This window comes from Drosophila subobscura, chromosome O, assembly GCF_008121235.1.
Source record: "Drosophila subobscura isolate 14011-0131.10 chromosome O, UCBerk_Dsub_1.0, whole genome shotgun sequence".
Lineage (NCBI taxonomy): Eukaryota > Metazoa > Arthropoda > Insecta > Diptera > Drosophilidae > Drosophila > Drosophila subobscura.
In genome coordinates, this window is record NC_048533.1 from 14,676,194 (window position 1) to 14,697,614 (window position 21,421).

The window sequence follows — 21,421 nt, forward strand, 5'->3', positions numbered from 1 at the left end:
AGTGGAAGCAAAATATCGATGCATATGCGGTTTGGCAGAGTGACCTTATCGATGGTTATTGTGTTCCTCCCCTCCACCCTCACGCATTCGTGAGTGCAAAAAGTTTGACTTTTTTTTTGTTTGTTTGTTTGTTGAAGACGGCTTGCTGGGATTTTAGAATTGTTTAATTATACAAGTGCGAGTGCCTGCAGGCTTCTCTGAACTCGAATGGATGAGCAAAGTGCACTAGATGTAAAAGTAGACCAGGCGTCAGACCCAGGCAACAAAATGGCGTCGACGGATGTCGACTTAAAGACGATGCGACACGAGCTGAAAATCATGGATGTCGAAGGACCTACGAGCACAGTCGCTCCCATTATTATTGAGGTGGAAGACTCAGATATAGAGGAAACGGACAGCCATGCGCCCGTGGCTGCAGATGAGAAGCTACGTGACGATCCACTGCTGTATGACAAAGACAATGTCTCCGCCAAAACGGAGCTCAGCAGCGATGTGGAGAGCAACAACTCGTACGTTGACCCCATGGGGCTGCTCGAGCGCATGGATAATTATGGGGACGCAGACAGTCAGGACGAGGAGGATGACTTCAGTGTGGACGAGGGCACGTCTGTTAGCACGTCCCACAGGCGATCGAGAGCAGGTCGTTGGCTCATTTGGATGAAGCGCTGGCCCTGGCTGCTGCACGAGGACAGGGACAAGGACTACGCCTACTGCCTCTACTGCAACATCCAACTGAACGTGAACAGGCGCTCCAAGTACATTCAGCAGCACAACCTATCGCTCTACCATCAAGAGCGGGAGACCAACTATCTCGCCTTCTTGGCGAGCCAGAAGCTGAACGCGTGAGTATTCCCCCAGAGCATATTTGTGGCGCCAAAAATGTTTAATTTGTTGACTATCCCCACAGCACAAGCGAGCTTAGCACCGAGATCAAGCACGAGATCGGCACCAGCAGCTATGTGGCGGCCATGAAAGAGAAGCGCGTCAGGGAGACAGATGCCTTCAGCGAGTTCAATTGGTCGCGTTGGCTGGTCATGCACAGCTGGCTGGAGCGCACGGGGCAGCAGGGCACAATTGGCTTGTGCAAATTGTGCAACGTGAAGATGAATGTGGAGTTTGTGTACCTGCGCAAGCGGCACGAGGGCACCAAAGGCCATCTGGAGGCTATGCGATCGCAGGGAAAAACAGCCTCGGGGCAGCAGACACTCAAGCGCAAGCGCAGGGCCAGCACGTACCAGGCACCTGTCCCTGTGGAGGAGGACTCAGACGACGAGGAGGAGCAAGCGCCAGCGTCTCGGCGAGCCAGCACCGTTGGGACTGTCGTTGGCGGGGATGCCGATGCCAGCAAATGGTGCGAACTCATTGCCGACACGAGTCCACAGCAATGTCGCTGCACCCTGTGTAGCTGCCAGATGGTATTAACTAGCTTCCAGCGCCACAGCAAGACGGGTGCTCACTACCAGAATCTCCATCTCCATCAGACCTTAAAGGGGTGAGACATTACCTTGAGCTATACATGCCGCAGCCCCAACTTTACACCCGTTTTTGTTGTCTTTTTAGCTCTGGGACTGATGGCGGATTTTGGGCGCGTTTTTCCGAGCTGCATCCCTGGCTGGTGGCGGATCCTGAAGACCCCAACTTTGCTTTTTGCAGCATCTGCTGCAAGCGCTTCATGTACGGACACTCGGAGATCAAGCGCAAGAAGCACGACAGCTCTGAGAAGCATCTGGCAGCAGCTGCCGCCAAGAGAGCGGCGGAGGGGGAGAATCAGGAGCAGCAGCAGCAACATCCCAGCGAGCCAGCACCATCGTTGGCCTGCACGGAAAGCGAGCGCAGCTATGGGCAGTCCCAGATGGATGAAGATGATGATGATAATTGGTCCGAGGCGCGTAATCGGTGAGTTTGCTGCATTAATAACCTCAAAAACCTCTCTGTCTAACCCTTTTGGCGTACCCTTAGACACGCTGCAGAGCCATCGGACCCGTGGAAGGGCACGTCCAGACCCGCGCCTCGATTTTATTCGTGGCTGCGCCTCTCCAAAGATCGCAAGACACAGCTGTGCCGTTACTGTCGCGTGCGCTTCCATAACGAGTCGGGCAAGGCGCGACACGAGCTCAGTGCGCGCCACAACAGGCTGGTTATGCAGCAAAAGGTGCGCCAGGGAATGCTACGGGTGGCGAACAAGCAGCAGAACCGACTGCAGCAGGCCGAAGGCTCCGAGGAGCAAAGCAACACGGACTCTGGCACCGTGCAGGAAAACACGGCGGAACCAGCTGTGAGGAGTGTCAGCGCCATTCCGGCCACAATGAAGGGCAAGGTGATGGTGTGGAAGCAGCGTTATCCCTGGCTCTCGTACAAGCGCAGCGAGCTGCGCAGAAACTACGGCTGGTGCAAGCTCTGCGAGGTGTCCGTCTTCCTGCCCACCTCCAAGTACGCGTCGAAACATCAGCGCTCCACGCGCCACGTGCGGCTGCGCATCGAAAGGAAACGCACGGGTGGCAAGCCGCCAGCCGCAGCGGTCATATCCGCGGCAGTGGCCACTGCGGCAGCGCTGACGAGTGCCGAGGCCAGGCAGAAGGCGGCAATGACCGAGCTGCAGGCGAAGTACGATTGGTTGGATCCCGATGGCACCGATGAGAATCACTGCCACTGCCGCATCTGCGACACGCGGCTGCCCATCAAAGTGTTCTTTCTGCGCCAGCACGACGGCTCGCGTAAGCATGCCGATAATCTCGAGAAATACAAAATCAGCGAGGCGGCCGCGAGCCTCTCCTCCAGCAGGGGTGCGGCCGAGGTGCAGGCGGATGTCTTGGATCTGGACAGCGATGGGGCGTTGAGCGTCAAGTAAGTGAATTGAAAATGGCTCAAAGGGAAACCTCACTCATCGGTTTACTCTCTTCTTTCCAGATCTGAGGGCAGCACGACGGGTGATCCGCCGTCTAAGCGTTCACGCCGCTCGATGGAGATGCGGCACATCTTGCGCGCCCTGCGCGACTCCGTGGGCAAACGTTCGGACGAGCGCAGGCAAATGGACATGGCCAAGGACATGATCTGCTCCTCCTTTGACATTGTGACGCGCCTGCGCAACCTGGAGCGTGGTGCGGGACAGCCGCAGCAGGATTCCACGGCGCTGGCGCCGGTTTCGCCCAATGTTTCGATAACCTCCGTGCCACCTGGGCCACGGCATGTAATGGACCTGTTCTTCGACAGCATTTCGCCGACAATGAAAGCCCTGCCGGCCGATTTGGCTGCGGAAGGCAAAGCCAAAATCATGCAGCTCGTCTGTGGGCTGGAAGTGCGCGCCATGCAGCGTATCGTGGTTCCCGCAGCTCCTGCGGCAGCCAACGGTGTCGCCAGCAACACGGAGACAGTCAGCTCTGATGCTTCGCCCAACAGCGGGGCGGACTCTTCGTCGCCGGCGCATTCCAACTCCACCACCATAACCATAAGCGATCCAATCGATGAGCACACTGCACAGCTGAACAGCAACGAAGTGGAGGCCAGCCCCATGCCGTGCCAGACGACAGTCAGTGTCAATGGATGCACCAAGGAGCTGTTGAGCAATGTGCGCCGCTTCTTGCCCAGCTCGCTGCAGGTGTCCAGCCGCCACGAAGACGCCGACGCCTTGCGCTGTGTGCCCCTCAACAAGCTGACCACAACGAACAGCCTGAACGTGCGCTCCAACAGCCTCAATGGCGCCGCAGAGACCACCTGCACGTACACGCCAGTGAGGTCCAACTCTCCACAGACAGCGGATGTCAATCCCCTGGCAATGATGCGCCAGATACGTGTGAACAATGGCAGCCAGTCCAAGATGATAACCATTTCAAAGACACCGACACCACAAGTGCGACATTCCGCAGCCAACAGCAGCAGCATCATCAACGGTGGGGCGCCGATACAGTACTACAAGGCGGTTCACAGCAGCAGCAGCAACAGCAACCATAATCGGAAGAGTCAGCCGCTGGCAATGAGTAAACCATCGCAGTAGGACATCACACACACTCCACAGAGTACTCCCCCTTTAATCCTAGCCTTAGCTTATAGTGTACTCCCCCCCCACGACTAGATGTTCCCTTGGTTGGTCACGTCTCCTCCCCCCGTATTACATATTCACGTAGCTTGTAGGAAGAATTATTTCAGTTTAAAGAACTTATGTGTTAAGGTTGAAATGCCGATGCCGAGAGTGAGCCTTCCCCCAGGCCTGAGTATGATTAGTTTATTCCAAAAGCAGTGAGTTGACACCAGTTACATCCCCTTTATATACATAGCCATATAAACTGAACGAATGTAAGCTGATTTTTTGCTTGTTTCGAATTGGGAGACGAATTTACAGAACATTTTTTAAGCACTTCAAAATCATTTCGTTTTATTTCTCCAAGAGTACAGTTCAGCACAGCCACTTCGTGGTTGTTGTTTCATCCTAATTAGGTTCTTGTTCAGTCGATGGGTTGCTGCTTTCAGCGCAGATCATTGATGGGGGTGTGGTGGTGCGGCTGCTGCGGCTCGGCCGCCGGCAGACCATTCTGGACAACTGCACCCGGCTTCTCGTCGCTCGTTATCGTGGACAACTCAATTTCGCGCAGTTCGCCCAACAGACGACGCATCGAGCTGTGCATGAACGCGTTCTCGGGCAGCTCATAGCCACTGGAGACGGCTGCCGCAGGCGTGGGAGTGTATGAGGGCGATGGCGTGGCTCTGTTTGCTTCCTGTTTTGCCTTGGCTCCACTCCGGTTTAGCTGCTTTTGCTCGTTAGCCTCCAGTGCCTCATCGATGGGCGCCGAGCGCGTGTGCAACGGAAACATGAACTTCACGTCGAGGAAACTGCACAGCTCCTCAATGCCATCCAGCGTGCGGCTGAGCTCCTCGTTGCACTGCCTGGGCGCCACATGCTGGCGCACAGTTCGCAGGTAATTTTGCAGCTTGCTGCGAGCGATTTTGATGACAGTTTGGGCATTCTTCAGCTCCAGACGCAGCAGCTCAGGACTCTGTAAAAAACGGCAAAGGATTGAGCAGCGTTAGGTGGAAACGATGGGGATTTGTATACATTTTCCAGATAGCCATCCATGGCCACACGATGGGCATCCTGCAGCTTGGCCAGAGCCGAGGAATCGGCCGCATTGCGCTCCTGCATGTAGGTGATTTGTCGATCGATTTGACTGCCACTCGACGACGTTTCTGAGTTGGTGCGGAGCCGTTGCGGCGGGGCTGTCCCAGACGTTGAGGATGCGGCTGGAAGACTGTTGGCAAAGGAGACACACGTGAAGGCATTCGCTGGGTAATCGAACTGCTTGGGGTTGAGCATGAAGAGCGCATGGCGCAGCACCAAATTAACGTCAACGTTGCCCGGGTATCGCATGAGATAAGTCAGCGTCGTTGTGTAGTCACTCAGCAGCACTGCAATCGAAGAGGGTGAATTACAAAGTGAGGCAGACGCTGGGGAAATACCCACGCTTATCTCGTATGTGCACCAGCATGGCCACCAGAATGTAGTTGGGCAAGTCGAAGCGGTCGCTGTCCGCGAAAATGGCATCCCAGAGCAGCAGCAGATCCAGCAGCATGAACTCACGTCCAAACAGAAGGCGTAGCCAGCGACTGCAAAGCGAAATATTTAAATTTCCATAGATGGAAGTGACTCGCGCACGTACATGCCAAATATGTGCAGCGGGATCTCCATTTTGAGCAGATAATGGTGCAAGTGTTGGTCCTGCTTGGCCAGTATTTTGTCCCGTATGCGATTCAGCTGGCTGATAACCTCCACCTCGGTCTGCTGCTCCGTATCGCTGCAGGCCTGAAAAGGGAGAGAGACACAGCGATAAGATTCTTTGTTTGCTGTCTTTTGTCTCTTGCAGACTGCACCTCGTCCAGCTGCTCTATGTGGCCGCCAGGTGTGGAGACAAGATTCGATACGCGATAGTACGACTCCACGGAGGCCATGAGACGCGAGAAAATGGAGCTGCAACATGGAAACAGATTAAAACTAATAGTGGGCGGACAGTGGATGGACCTACTATGTGTCCGCCTCCAGATACGCGGGATCGAGGACGTTCAGCAGCGTCTCGTTTGTGTCAGTCTTGGCAATCTCGCTGAAGTGCAGCAGCGACTGATGATCGCTGTAGATCACAAAGATAATGGGCGCCAGTATCTCGTGCATGCCCTGGCGATAGCACATGTAGGGATGCTCCCTGGCATAGTAGAACAGAATGTTGACCATTGCATTCTGAATCAGCTCCTTGCGGAAGAAGTCAACGCCGGGAAAGGTGCGCACCACATCCTGGCGTATGACAGCGAACAGCTCCTGGTCACTGAAGTACTGATTCCACACGCTCTTCGTGGACTGCGACAGGGGATCGTCGTCGGGCACTACCAGCTCGTGGGGATTGCGCACATAGTCCACGCGGAATTTGTCGTATCTGCTGCGCTGCTGCTGTCGCTGGGTGTGCCAGCTCCTGTGCTCCGCGTTGAGTACGCGCAGCAGCAGCGCCCAGTAGACGCTGCGGAACTTGGACATCTTCAGGTCGCCATTGAAGGCGGCCAGTCGCAGGGTCTCCGGGTCCTCATCCAGATTGGACAGCAGCTGCGTCCACTCCAGTCTATACCGCTCCACGGAGGTCATTGTGCTGCCACTTGCTGCTGCGTGGGGTCCAGGTTCAATGGCTTGACCCCGCTCCTCGCGAATGTTTGTTTTGATCTCTGATGCGTCGCCCTTTGCCTTTGGCATGTACAATTTGATTGCCTCTATGCCGCGCACTGTCATCGCTTGTTGCTTCTCTCTGACACTAAGTTGATGTGCACGCCCTTCTGGTTGCCATATCAACGCCACCAACACATGCGAACTTCCAAATAAACTTATTAAATCAGATAATTATTTATTTAATAATTGTTATACACGGTAATTACACATTTGCGACGTATCAACTACATATTTACGTAATTAGCTACAGAGACATCTAGCGAGGAAATGTATTCGTTTGTTTGTTGTTGTTTCGCCGCCACTTTTTCATACAACGATGGTGGAAGCGCCACTGTGAAAAACATCCGTTATATACTTTTAACATTCTCTTTGTACTGAAATTTTTGAAATAATTGAGCTGTTGATGGCAATCAATCAAACACTAATTAGTATTCGATGTGGCTCTAAATGGCATTCCTACACGTTTTCTACATTGTTGCATTGGACGAGCGGTTGATGCATAACGCGTTTTTAAAAATACTGCAAGTAATAAAATACTTTAAAATACTTAGAAAATATTTGTTGATCTTGAAAAGTACACGGTCACCCTGAATCTAGTAGCAGAAAAATACTGCAGCTCGCACGCAAACGGTGCTTTAATATTTTTTGCAGATATGGCAGCCGCGAATCAACAGCCGGCCGAACGGCTCCTGCACAGTGGGTCAGATATCAGAAAGCTGGCATTAAATCCATTATTAATATTTTACTGGAACATCTTTATCACTGAGATATTTGTGTGCATACAAATAGATAAGGCGACATGCATAAATCAATTCCTTAAACTTCCGCGCCGCAGCTGTTCATAGATTTTAATTGCAGAGAATATGTACATATGTATGTACTTACATATGTATGAATGTACACTACCGTTGCAAGCCGAGCCCTGCTCGTTCACAGTTGTTGTTCAGAATCTTAACAATGGCCCTACTTCTGATTAGACAATACTTGAAAGCGTCTTAATATTATTAATAATTTTAGCGGAACACGAAATAGTTAAACTAATTTAGTCCAATCGGATATAAACAGTTTGTGTTTTGGAGTTGAGTGCTCGTTCACAATTAGCCGCGGGCGCAATTTAATCTTGTGATTATGTACCTCCCATAGAAGAACCACTGACATGAATTTGATAGGAATTTCCATACAATTAGGTTTATGACTTGAAAAGAGAATTAAATATGCTTAGAAAGAGGCCGTTCTTCCCTGGATCCTTGTGGTACTTCATTCTTCACTTTAAATGGACAAAATAATGAAAAGTTCTCCAAACATTTTTGGTTCCTCCTGCAGATACATTTATCCGCGTTGCTTGATATGTGCTCTGCTTCACGTAGTTTCCGAAATATCAATATTTTGTGTTTCTCGATAAACACATTATACAGTCGCGCACACACACACTGTCTTATTGAGGTCAAGTCGCTGAGTATAATATGCAACAATTAATTCATGATAATGCCAAATCGACGTCAACGAAGCGGACCCCAACCAGGAAATAGAAGACAAAACGACAAACAAAACGAGAAGACGCGCGTCGCCGCATTAGCTCCATCCGATCCAAGCCGATCTGTCCGTCTGCTTCGCTTTGGTGTCGGGCCGGGCCGACACTGAGTGGCGCTCTGCTATCAGCGGCAGAAGTTTTGACCCTATGCTATGCTAAAAATTGCAAATAAACCAACCGACTTTTTGCTAATGGCTATAAAGTTTTCTATTTTGATTGTGTTTATGCCTTGGTAATGCCATGACATGCCGGTCAATGCCGTTTTTTGATCTAGTCTTGAGTAATTTTTCTAATATTCGGCATTTTGCCTTTTGGGTTTTTGAACTTGAGCGCGCTCTTTGGCTTTGACCCAATGACTGAGCTGCGACCAGTCGAATGTCGAATGCCGATCGTCGACTTTGGTGGGTGGCGGCGACCAATCGAGTGTGTCCAGCGTAATAATTGCAGCAGCATTCGGTCAACCATGCATCCATCCATCATCCATGATGTATTGTCGCCAGAGTTTGCTCAATGCATTATGCGTGCATTCCGCATTAAAGCATATAAATTCGTTAAACAGCAAAATGAATTGCACTTGAGTTGCATTTCTTCGTTGCATGCAAATGCTTAAACTCGCTGCAGTCCCTACAGCAAACACACGTAAACATTTCCCCCCCGCCTGCACCCATGTGTAGTCACAAGGTAAATTTACTTCCAAGGTGCCGTTTTGCTCTGTGGGGAGGACCAACAACTTATTCACCACGCATCAACCACCAAGCGCTGGAGAGGGATAGAGATGGAGAAAGAGATTGCCCTGTGGTGAAGACCTCACCTTGTAAGTAAAGTACCGTACTTGCGTACAGTGTGTCGAATAAGTGTTTTTACATGGTTACAGTTCACCCAAGCGAAGAAGCCGTTTCGTCACAAAAAAAACCTTAAAGAGTTAGTGCCGCATTTTACACGTGCTGAATAGCTTTCAGGAAATCTGAGGGCAATTTCGTTACACAGTCAAATCTTTCAAAATTTCTGCTGGTACAGAAAACTTACATATATATATATGTACATACATACATATGTGTACTGTAATTTTGCAAACTTACATTCAGAATATACATATATTCCCAATCTCACCTTAGAGTCATACGATCCACCCGCTGACAAGCCTTGAAATTTTGTGTCAATCGCCTCCACCGATGTTTACAAGTAAAAACACTTCTTTGACATACTGTATACACGCACTCGCCTGCATGCATGTATGACACACACGTTGTATGTACGTGTATGCGTCACATTGGCTTCGATTTATAATTTCTCGGTCAAAGTCAATGTCAATGCAAATGGCAAAAATCAGCGGGCATCCACTTCGGAATATTCGCAATCGCTGCGCTTCGTCGCCAGCCAACCAGCCAGCATCGCATTATTAACGATAATCACTCAATGGGGCTATCTGGCCCAGTACCCAGCGCCCCACTGCCCTCCCTCCCGTCACGACTGCGCAGCCATGGGCCGTGCAACGGTTCGAATGCGAACAAGTTTGGGCCACACTCGGAACGCTTATCAATACGCGTCTGCCTGCCTTTGGGCCAGAACTCGTTTGCTGGTGGGGCCCTGTTACAATTTTGCTTTTGGGCTGCTTAGCATTTTGTATTTCCTGATGTTCAATCAGCCGAACCGAGACAGCAACTTGTTTTCGGGGTTCACTTTTTTGTTCGTACCCTGCACAGAGGGTACCACGATTGCGGTGCAACTTCTGGAACTTCAGTGAGTCAGTTTTGGACATATGAAGATTGTGTTAGAATACAGGAACCATTAGAATGAAATTAGTATGCGGATGCAACATGCAAGTTCTGTGGCTTATGTTTTGTTTATTCGTAATTAATTATAGTTTTTTTGGCCACAAGGGTGTTTGCAGCTTCGCAAAGAGTTCCTTTCCTTCGAGCTAAACTTTGGTTTTGATTTTATTTGGTTTTGGTTATGGTTTCGGTTTCGGTTTCTTCTGCCGCTCGAGGTTAGGCTTGGAGTTTGGGTGGTTTTGTCTTTGTTTTCTTTTTTTCGCGCAACATTGGCCTTTTTTTGTGTTTTTGTTTGACTTTGTTTTCCATTTACATATTTTAATTGACTCGGCTGGTCCGAACTGGTTTACTGTTACATCTATGCGGAAGTCTGACAAGCGGAAGTCCAAAAACCACTGACCAGACAGTCTGCAATGAGCTGTGATAAATTAAATGTCCAATTTTAATTACATCGATATCTAAATTCAAAGTCAAAGGTCGAGAGGTTAAATGTAAATGGAAGTTTTGTTTGGCTCCTACAACATATTTCATGTTTGCTGGGTCCGACCGCGTGTATTAATACAGCTCTGAGCTCAGATTGGGCCAGTCTCGTGTTGGCCAAAAAACTTGTTCCTTAGCCAAAAGAATTTCTTCTAAAGAATTATCTTATGCTATAAATAAATTGAATTTGTATTAAAAGATCTCTGCTATCATGCCGCTGGCTAGTGTTAGAAGTTCTACTTCTGGCGTGTGGGGACAGGAAAATATATATTTACATTTTCCCTATTAAAATTACCAAATTTAATGTGCATTTTCGCTGTTGATCACTTAAACGAGCTAGGTTTAAAGCGTCTAGGCCTAGTTCTATCTCTCGGGTTAGCCTTGACTGATTATCATAGCCCTGATGAAGTTTATGAAGCTGACCAACTGGTTTTCAATCGATAAGGGCTGCCCCCCTCGAGAATCTATTCTCAGACTGGGAATGAATTCAAAATTAGCGTGTACATTGAAGAGCGATCTGCGGCTGGACCAATAGAAATATGTACATGCATATTTATGCAAATTTCTTACACACAGTAACAGAAAGCTTAAGAATAGAAAACACCAAAAAAAAAAAAAAAAAAAAAAAAAAAAAAAAAATATATATAAAACATACAATATATCGGCGAACTGGTGGAAGGCATTTTTTAAAACCCGAAGCAGGTTTGTGATCCCCACACAGAATTCTAAGCAGGCTGCTCTCGGCTCTTATCGATGCCGATCATGATCGAGTTGTTAATGAAAAAGAGAAGCGAGCATTTTGGTGACGAGTTCTTAGTCCAGCCAACTTCCCCGGGGACACGCCGAGAATCTGCCAGAAATCGGGCTGCTCCCCAGGCATACGGAAATGCCATGGACGCCAAAATAGAAAATCTGAAAAATTTCGGGTGTGGGCGAACAGAGCAAAAAAAGTGACTGCGAGGCACGTGAGCAATTTTGCTAATTTCTACAGCTACATTTTGGTTCCAATTCGGTTCCATTTCGGTTTATGGCTTATCAATGTTTTTGCATTGTTTTACAGAATGATAAAGTGGCCGATTTAGGCTAACGAATGGGTAATGCTCTGTAGGTTCCTGCCACCAATTTCGTTACTTTGTGGTGATCGTTGTGCTGTTGGGCAACTTCGTTGCTGTGCTAACTAGTTGTAATGGGCCATAAACTCTGTGTTTATGTGCGGGCAGCAACATAAGTCATTCTAAGGCTAGACAGCACTCAACCTTCAACGTTCAGACGGAGTAAGTTTTGTTTTCTTTTTGGTAATTATTAATTTACATAATAGACATAATATTGAATATTTAAGAGGTGAGTTTTGAATGTAAAAATTCACAATCCAACACGTTTCCTCTACTCCTCATCAACACCTCTCATTAATCACCTAAAAAGTGAACAAAATGAAACTCCAACAGCTTCAATTACCCAAGTAAATATGCTTAAAATAATTATGCTATCAAAAGCCACAAAGATCAGCAATAAACGCAAACATTTGCCCCAAAACTTCCCGCCAAATAGTCGCCAACCCATTGAGTTAGTTTGAATGCCGCAAGAATTGTTTATAAATAGCTGTACAGATTTATTATCTTGCGTTAAGCACTAATGGATTTGGGTTGTACGAGTACTCGGATACTGGCCAACAAGCACCTCGAAGTCGTAAAAGCAATGTTTGATGAATTGGCCAAAACGAACGGCCTGAGAATCGCCAAAAGCGCCCAATGGCCAGAGTCAGAAAAACATAAAAAAATAACAAACAGAAAAAAAAGAAGAACAAAACTCCAACAGAGGCGTGTGCTGGAGTGAAATGTGAATTTAAAAACAGATTTATGCGATTATATTTTATGCAGATTCTCGTTGTTGGGGTTTTGTGACAAGTGACAATGAGATCGGCGATAGCTTTGGGTATTCCAAAGCCCTGAGAATCCATTTAGGCTGTGCTCCTTATCCGTACAGCAATCTTTATTGGTGTGCCAGTTGCTGTATCTGTATCTGAGTGAACGCTGTAACGGACATGTAATGAGACCTTTGTTTGTGTTTATTTTTCTACTTTTTCATGGCACATTTGATGCGAATGTTGACTTGACATTGCCTCCTTCCTGTGGCATGTTTGCATAAATATTTGGTTAAAGCTGTGTGGAGACCGCACCTGGAGGAGCGCAGAGACGAAATGTTTCCATTTTTCACGCACTTTGCACTTGAAATCTTTTGACTTTGCCTCCGCCTCAGCCAGCCTGTCACATCACTTGAGTAACTTCAACAACAAAATGTCGAAAGAGTCGCCAGGCATGCATTTCAATTAGCTGCAATTAGTTCGGGCATCACATATCACATCACAACAGCTCAGAGTGGGAAATTTCATTTAAGTTAGTTGAGGCAAAAGTTTCGTTAACCACGGGCCAAAAGGTTGGGGCCAAAAGGCTGGGCCATGCTCGGTTAGTCGGTGAGCCAACAAAACTGCTCGAGACCCTCGCACTTAATTGTGTAATTTGTGGTTATTCAAGATTCTGCCAAGAACACGGCATGGCCTTGACTGCAGCACGACACACAACACACAGTCCCTGTGCCATTCCGAGATGCCACTGCCTGCCTCTGCCACTTTGCAAGTCATGTGTGTCATTTGAGGCTCAGTGCAGAAACCCCTCAATGACAACCATTTAGCCACAATGTGTTCATTTTTCCCACAATTACACAGAAGAGATTTTCGATTAAAGGTAACTTATCGTTCTGCATTCTGACACTTGGCTGTGCACATTTGAAAGCTGCAGTGCACAGTGGGCAAAAGAACACGGGGAACGGCCTGCCTTTCCTCTAAGTGAATCATACGAAAATACCTCTGATTCAATATGCAAATAAATATAAATAATGAAACACTTAGTGCACTTCGCTGGATGTTACTTTTGCAGTAAAGGAAATGTTCTAAAGTTCCGAGAAAATTGCATTGGTTTTCTTTTGCACATAGTGATCAATATCCTCTTGCCTTTTACTTAGTTAAATTCTGTATGCAACTTAAATCTTTTCATCATTTACCTTTAAATATTTATAATATTTCTATTGCATAAACATCACGTACACTTAAATTTAGTCCGTTCATCCGCTGCGTCAAAATGCCATTCATGATTTTTGCAGCTAAATCGTACTCGGAAATGAGTAAAATTAATTTTGAAATTATAACAATTAATCGTGTTGAGTTCTCGCGCTGAATGGCACATTTGGGGGTGTGTGTAGTCTGCGATTAAAATGTTCCCATTCAGCAAATGGCTCGACAGATATTGCCATTTTATGACCATTTAGTGGGGCACGTGTTGAAAATAAACTCTCGTATTATGTTGATTTATATTGAAAGCAATCAAATCAGCACATTCACGTAGTATGCGATGTCTAGTGCCAGTGCAAGTGGACTTGCATTTGTACTCAGGCAAAACGTGATACAAATCTAATTGAAAAAATCATCTTTGCAGCGTATTTCAGTGCGGAATCAAATATGTTTTTGCCAAGTAATCCTCTCCAAACTTCTTAAAATCTCTATTCAAATATAAATGTATTTCCACTGGTACTTTCCATTTGACTGGAAATGTTAGTACAACCGAAAAAACCTGATTTTCGGGCTGTCTAGCATTGAATATTTATATCCAAAATCCTATTACATCAACAGGTTGAAAAATATTCTTATAGTATAGGAAATTCCGACCTATCCTAAACATGTTTGACCTTTGCTGACATTGAGGTAATTTTTAGTAATTTTGTACACAACAAATTATAGAATTTTAATAATTAATCAGAGTTTCTGGTTCTGGCGTTCAAGGCAACTGAGTCCGTTTGCTTATGGAAAATTTGTACAGCGAAAAGGGAATGTCTTTGTAGCTTAGCGATGGTAATTTTTCGATACATTGTAGCCACAACACTTGTCACAGTAAATGAAAAGAAACATCCCCTCGAACTTTGTGGTTAGCTGATTCAACCACAAGGCAATGATGCATGGAATGGCCCGGTTTGACCTTCAGGCCATGTTGCCACAAGTGGCCACAAGTGAAGTCTTCGCTGCGAGTTTTTTGACATCGCAACGCCGAGTTGTCTGTCGGCCAAAAGATGGCAAACAATTTTAGTTGCCGCCACTAAAAACGAAACAAAAAATTAGACACAACTCATTTCAACTTTACGTTGGATGTGAAAACCCAATAACAGCAACAACCAAAAACTGTAAACATATTTTCGGGTCGCTGGGGCACACAGGTCTTGGTCGGTATGCGGTAATTGCTGTTTGTCCACAGGCCTCTGAGAACTGAGGGCGACTAAGCCAATTATTGGCCCATTTTTAATCGTGTGTGTCACTTCGCTAGCCAAATATTGGGGCGGACTAAACAGCAATTAAAAGTTTGTAGGAAAATAAAGCCATTTAGAATCTGTTGCTGGTGGTGATGAGGCTTTGAACGTCAGGGTGGATGGAATATGCATGGGCATGGAGCATGGCAAGGCCAAAGTGTGCAAAAACTGGTTAAACACAGCTTTTGGCATCTGACATACATCGGAGTTATATATGGCCCAGATCCGGAGTGAATTAAGAACATTATATAATGCGGATAGTGCGACTGATAACAAGTTTTCATAGAAACAGTAGTATGTGCAGTGGATAACTTCATTAGTAAGCAGCACGAAAAAAAAGAAATCACCGCCGAAATGCGCAAGACGTGCTCGCTTGACCGATAGTTTGATCTGCTTGACCCGAGCGACTGCCCTGCCTGCGTTGAGCAAGTACGAAAAAGCGTACGAAAGGCAGGCCAAAAAGTTGCAGGGCAAGTTCAGTTCAGCGAAAGAGAGGGAGAGGTAGAGGGAGAGGTAGAGGGAGAGAAAGAGAACGGACTACGTGAACTTGTGCGCGCCTCCCTGTTGGTATTTCCCCTTTCCTGTTGGTGAAAAGTGTAAGTGATCTGCAAACGGCAACTAGATTATTCTCGGACAAAGCCACGCGCCGCGCATCACCAAAAAAATACACAAACACACAGACAAACACACACAGCCGCAGTCGCAGACGCAGACGCACATGCTGCAGCATAGGCGACCCCGGCCCCGTCTTAACGATCGTCTTCGAACGAACGAAACGAACCGAACGTCACAGCCAAAGAATCGCAAGCGACGAAGCTGAGGCTGGCGTAGCAGAGAGTGAGAGAGAGACGGCTTTAAATTTCGGTGTTGGTAAACTTTGGAGACACTGTACAACCAGCCGAGTGCTCTCTCAGCTCAGCTCAGCGGCGGCGCGTCTAACAACTCGGCTGTGGCCTGTGTGCGAATTCTTTGAACTAGGCGCTTAAAAAGCACTGCCACTCGATCCGTACCCTCATACGCCGTGCATTCATCGCGCCTCGTGGACGTGCCGTGTGTGTGTGGCCGAAAGCTGACTTAAACTTGACTAATTATAAAGAACACCCCCCCAAGACACCCTCCCCAATCAAACCGAACGAGCCTGAGTATCCTTAGTCACTGGATACGGAACGAACTCTTGTGTGCCCCCCTCCCACCCGTGTGAATTTCGGTGCAGTGCCAAAAACGAACCCAAAAGTGCGTGAATTTTTTCATTCGTTTCATCTTGGATTTCCCCCAGTTGTTGCTACACAATCCTTAAAGGTGAGTGTGAGGTGTGAGAGTACTCCCAGCTGCTGTAGGAGGTCGTCTCTTGCGTTCGCTTTGCGGAAGTCAATCGAGTCAGGAAACCAAAATCGAAACTATCGTAAAAGTTGGAGCCGAAATTCGACAGAAAACCCGCTCGAAACCACTTCAAACAGACAATCAATCCAAGGGGGGGTTTGTGATTCATCTATAGTATAGGAAGTATCGCATTCAGCTGAGCAGTTAAAAATATTTATGAAAGAACCATTTTGGTTGGGTGCTTACGCAAATCCAAATCCAAATCCAAATCGAAATTCAAGCTGAAGCAGCTGCCGCCGCACGTACTCCTCATAATACAATAATTATGCTACCCTTAAAAAGTTCGAGTGGAATTGTCTAGATAAATACTTAGAATGATCCAAGGCGAGTGGGCATTGTGTTTCTATGGGGGAGAATTCCCCGGGAATCTCTCTTTTTGCCGCACGCGCTAATTGCGAATGCGGCAGAAGTAACCAAGAATGAATATGGATGCCACGCATAATGCGAACTGCTATTGCCATGAGCATATTAAAGCTCCCAACCGCATATAGAACAGTGACCACCAGGCCAAAGTCACGTTCCCAATCCCAATACCCACAGTCTAAGTCTCACTCCGAGCACAGATTCTGAGTCCCAACGATTGGGGTTTTTGTTATGCGACAGGCGTCGCGGGTTGCGTGCGCAGAACGAATCGATCAATGGAAGCTTTCTCGGTATCGAATCACTGCAGAGCCACCGTAGCGAGTCACAGTATACGGCATTAGATTTGAGTCAGGTTCCATAACAATTCAATTTTTGTATTCTATTTATTACTATCGGTTATCGTCTCCGGCTACGGCTCCTACTCCCTCGATGTCTGCGTCTTGTCCGCCTATGACGTGGTTCGTGTCGCACGGCCAAAGTTCGTCACAAGATATGTTGGAGTCAGAACAGCACACCCTGAAAAGATTGCTCAGAGAATGTAGAACCTCAAAGCCAAAAACGAAAAGCAACACCCAAAACCCCCCAGAACTTGTTGGAGAAACCTTGGTCGTCGGAGACGTCGGAGAACCCGAAACAAAAGCAGTTCTATACATAAATTGATCGCGGTTACTTAACTATGCTAATATTCCGGTAAGGATGATTGAACGTCGTGCCTGAGCCGAATGGATTCATCTGCCTCTCGTGGGGCCCGTGGCAAAACAAGTTTGCTTTTGGCAGCGCGTGGCTGCTGCATGAAATTATCCATGGCTCACCTTAGACAAGGGCCACTACGTATTCCTCAATGGATCGATGACGATACTGAATTACAGTACCTCCTCCCCGTCGATCGAATTGTAATGAGCATTGTATTCTAATTCTAAATTAGCTGGACAAATGGTTCAGCCGCAGCCTTTTCACGAAACTTGAATTGAACGGCGGCCCCAGCCAGTGCCGTCGGCGAATAAATTCAAGGCACACGACTTGACATTGAACCATGGCAACAAGTTAATGGCTCGAAATCTATGCGCAAAGCTTGAGACACAGCCCCAAACACAGCCAATAAGAATACTTTTGTTTGGATCAATAAAAACATGTACAGCCACACGGGGAGGTCAACCGGTTGTCTATTCTAGAGATTCTAGAGGAGGTGAAGATCAGCCATTTAGGCAGCTGGCAACTGAAACTGGCTTCTCGCAAAGTCGGTTATTTATGTTGCACTCGCGAAAAGATAGAAAACTGCATGGCCAGAGGCAAATGACTGACTCTGCAGCAGCTTAAGTGGCAGTGGGGCAGCCACTGGCTGCTGGTGTTTTGCCTTTCAATGTGCACGAATCCCATGAGGCCTGAGGTGCGAGTATCACAGGTATCAACGAACCCTCAAGGCACTGTATTGCTTGAACCCCGTGACACGAGTCCATACATGAATTAATTCACCGCCTCATAAATTACAAAGAAATTCAAATGTGTCTTTATCTGACTACCCCAATGGCTTATGTTTTGAGCACGCTTCCAGTACATGTTTAATCCATTTTCCCCCCTAGCTTTCCACTTTGTTTTCGATTCCGTATATCCATTATTTTCCACTTGTCTTTTGGCTATTCTGGCGAGGCTCTTTCTAGATCTTTTCGAAACAGACCAAACGGACTCATAGAGGAAGACGTTCGCCGAAGAATGGTTATGCAAATAAAAGTTCAAGCGAATTATTGATGGTTTTTTGGGGGGGATTTTGTTTTTGATTTTTCGTATTTTTCGGTATTCTCTTTGCGCTTCCGGCTTGCTATCTTTGTATCAGCTTCAAGTATCATTGAGGCTGGCTGGCTAACGGCGAAGGTCGCGCTGATGAGGCAGCCGTCACCTCAATATGGTCCATAATTAGTCGTGTGCGATGCGATGCGATGCGGTGTGGTGCAGCTGGGGATGCCTTTTACGTATCTGTGGAAAGCCAAAGGAACCTGCCTCGCATACCAAATGAGTTTGGTGCTGAGTTGTGGCAACACCCATCCGATCGACACAATGATTTGCATCTCTAAGGTGCCCAGATTGAGACGACAAAGGCGGCACCCGGCGGTGACAGGCCATAAATCAGGAAGCAACCTCTGGGAATGTCAATACTAATGGGTGCGTGCTTTCCGATTGTTTTGCAGATGACGCCCAACATAATAGGCAGCACCTTCATACTGGCCGAGACGGCCATTGCTGATGGCAACAACAACAAGATGGCCGCCGCGCCCGCTGCCTCAGCCACGACGACGACAACCCCAAAGGCGCCCGTCAAACAGGCGCTGGCCAAGAAGGCGGCGGCCGAGGCTGGTGCCACCAAGCCCTTCCAAATGGAGATTGTCTGGCGCAACGTGGGACTCTTCGTTGTCCTGCACTCGATGGCGCTTTATGGTCTCTATCTGGTCTTTGCCGAGAGCGCCTACATGGAGCTTCTGCCCGGTGAGTACAGCCGGAATTGTGGTAGAAATTTGCGTGACTTTTACTGATTTCTGGCGATGTCTTCTTTGCAGTGTACGCGACCATGTTCCTGGGCGGTCTGGGCATCACGGCCGGTGTGCATCGTCTGTGGTCGCACAAGGCCTACAAGGCCAAGCTGCCGCTGCGCATCTTCCTGATGCTGTGCCAGTCGCTGGCCTTCCAGAACAGCATCTGGGAGTGGACCCGCGATCATCGTGTGCACCACAAGTTCACGGACACACACGCCGATCCCCACAACTCGCGACGCGGCTTCTTCTTCGCCCACATGGGCTGGCTGATGTGCAAGAAGCACCCCGATGTGACCAGCAAGGGCAAGCAGATCTCGATGGGCGATATTGAGCAGGATCCCGTGGTGATGTTCCAGAAGAAGTGAGTTTAGGAACTTCACACCGATCCTTGATGAATCCTTTCTAAACCAAGAATCCTTTTCCTTTGCAGATTCTACTTTGTTGTTATGCCCATCTGCTGCTTCGTTGTGCCCATGGTCTTCCCCTACTACTTTATGGGCAGCTCTCTGCGCGTTTGCTTCTTCACGTGTTCTATGCTCCGCTTCTGTCTGTCGCTCCACTTCACCTGGCTGGTGAACAGCGCCGCCCACTTCTACGGCATGAAGGCCTACGACGTGAATGTCAGTGCGCGAAACAACAAGCTGGTGTCGACTCTGACCATCGGCGAGGGTTGGCACAACTATCACCACGTCTTCCCCTGGGACTACAAAGCAGCCGAGCTGGGCACCTACAGCTTCAACTGGACCACCGCCTTCATTGATGTGATGGCCAGAATCGGTACGTACTCGCCAATCTCCCCCTCAAATCAGGGGTCGGCACGCAGGTAGTCCAATTTTGCAGTGCACGAACAGAAACGAAGTCACAAAAAGTTTCTTGCTTCTCTGCCGCTGCAGCAGCCGATCCATTGTGAATGGGCTACATACGAAGTGGCTTCTCTGCCGCTGCGGCTGTGCATTGGCCGAAGCCACACGAAACTTTTGCGCTGCGCGTGTGCTGACTGCGCTGCCCGCGACTTTTTCGCATGCACATTGCACAGGAACAGTAAACAGAAACAGTTATTTCAATATTGTCCCTCTCTTCTCTCTGCTTTCGTCAGGTCAAGCTTATGATCTGAAGTTCGTCTCGCAGGAGATGGTGTACAAGCGTGCGCTGCGCACTGGCGATGGCTCTCATATTGCCGCTCTGTTGGATGCCAACAACAACAATGCCATACCCACCAGCGAGCTGGTGGCCCATTTGGACCACGAGAAGGAGGAGCACGCCATCTGGGGCTGGGACGACAACGACATTAGCGAGGAGGATCGCAAGGGCGCCACCGTTGTGAACAAGGAGGCCGACCTCAAGCGAGACTAGGCGAGGGCGCAGCGGTCCCATCGAGTGGGTTACCCAATTACCAAGCAGTTACCAATCCTAACTAAGCGAGCGAACGAACGAAATTTCTTATTTCACAATCGGGTCTGCAGTATTTAATAGTAGCAATTAATGAATGCTCTGCCCCATGCTGCCTACTCATAAGTGGTGTGTGTGTCAGTCTGTTAATACGAGTGTGTATGGGGAAAGTCCGAGCAGGGGAGCGACGGGAGACCCGATGGCAAAGCAGCGTCTTACAAATCAATGGCTTCAATTCCAAATACAAAAAAAAACAAAAACAAACCACAAGAAGAAAACTATTCGAGATTAGTCAAAGCAAAACAACACAAAAAGTGCACACACGAAATTGTTAACCCAAAATCGGTTGCACATTTATTAATTCTTTACACAACCTTATCTCGCACTTGTCGTTCAAGGACGAACGCATCTGCCAAACCCCCTCCCTCTCTCTATCACTGTATCTACATATAAATAATTGTATATTTACGCAAGAGGTTCTAGCATTAAGTGTACCCAATAAGCTCTACTCTAAGCATCGACTTTTATGCGTTTGTACATTGTGTTAGTCATTTAGGTCCCAACTGTACATTCCAGTCCAACGATTTCAGTTGCGAAACTCTCTACCAACAAAATTATATAAAAACTGACAAAAAATCAGCCAAATGTGTTGTGTTTGCTTTGGGAATTCTAAGATGGAACTGCAGCTTCAATGAAACTTAAAAAATATGCAACAGGCTTCGCTCTTAATGATCCAAAGTTAAAACCACTTCAAAAAAGTAAACATTTGAAGTGAAATGTCCAGCAACAATATGTTTGGTAAATCCATCAATAAACTGGTATTTGTATTCCATAATTTGAATTATTCATTTAGAAAGTTAATGTTTGAAAGTTCCCAAAACTCTCAGCAAAAACAGATGCAACATGCACCAACAAAATAGGAAGGATAACTTTGAAA

The 21,421-nt window shown here is 47.5% G+C and overlaps 4 protein-coding genes across 4 annotated transcripts in view; 2 read left to right on the forward strand and 2 right to left on the reverse strand.

Annotated features, from left to right (window-relative positions):
* Positions 1–743, reverse strand: part of LOC117898870 (acetylcholinesterase) — a 42,586-nt gene extending 41,843 nt beyond the window's left edge. The window contains exon 1 of the mRNA XM_034808551.1: positions 739–743. The gene's annotated coding sequence lies outside the window, so the exon portion shown is untranslated. The remainder of the gene's footprint in view (positions 1–738) is intronic.
* Positions 50–4,353, forward strand: LOC117898868 (protein suppressor of variegation 3-7). The gene is made up of 5 exons (XM_034808547.1): positions 50–842; positions 908–1,492; positions 1,561–1,896; positions 1,960–2,844; positions 2,908–4,353. Exons 1-5 carry the CDS (start codon positions 208–210, stop codon positions 3,989–3,991), a joined length of 3,525 nt encoding a protein of 1,174 aa, XP_034664438.1. The 5' UTR covers positions 50–207; the 3' UTR covers positions 3,992–4,353.
* Positions 4,341–6,863, reverse strand: LOC117898869 (TBC1 domain family member 5). The gene is made up of 6 exons (XM_034808548.1): positions 6,012–6,863; positions 5,860–5,956; positions 5,649–5,791; positions 5,453–5,595; positions 5,048–5,397; positions 4,341–4,988 (listed from the first exon to the last, which is right to left on the reverse strand). Exons 1-6 carry the CDS (start codon positions 6,755–6,757, stop codon positions 4,461–4,463), a joined length of 2,007 nt encoding a protein of 668 aa, XP_034664439.1. The 5' UTR covers positions 6,758–6,863; the 3' UTR covers positions 4,341–4,460.
* Positions 6,864–15,819: 8,956 nt separating this feature from the next.
* Positions 15,820–21,129, forward strand: LOC117897653 (stearoyl-CoA desaturase 5). Its single transcript, XM_034806635.1, has 5 exons — positions 15,820–16,126; positions 18,754–19,048; positions 19,120–19,456; positions 19,526–19,872; positions 20,192–21,129. Exons 2-5 carry the CDS (start codon positions 18,754–18,756, stop codon positions 20,446–20,448), a joined length of 1,236 nt encoding a protein of 411 aa, XP_034662526.1. The 5' UTR covers positions 15,820–16,126; the 3' UTR covers positions 20,449–21,129.
* Positions 21,130–21,421: the final 292 nt, after the last annotated feature.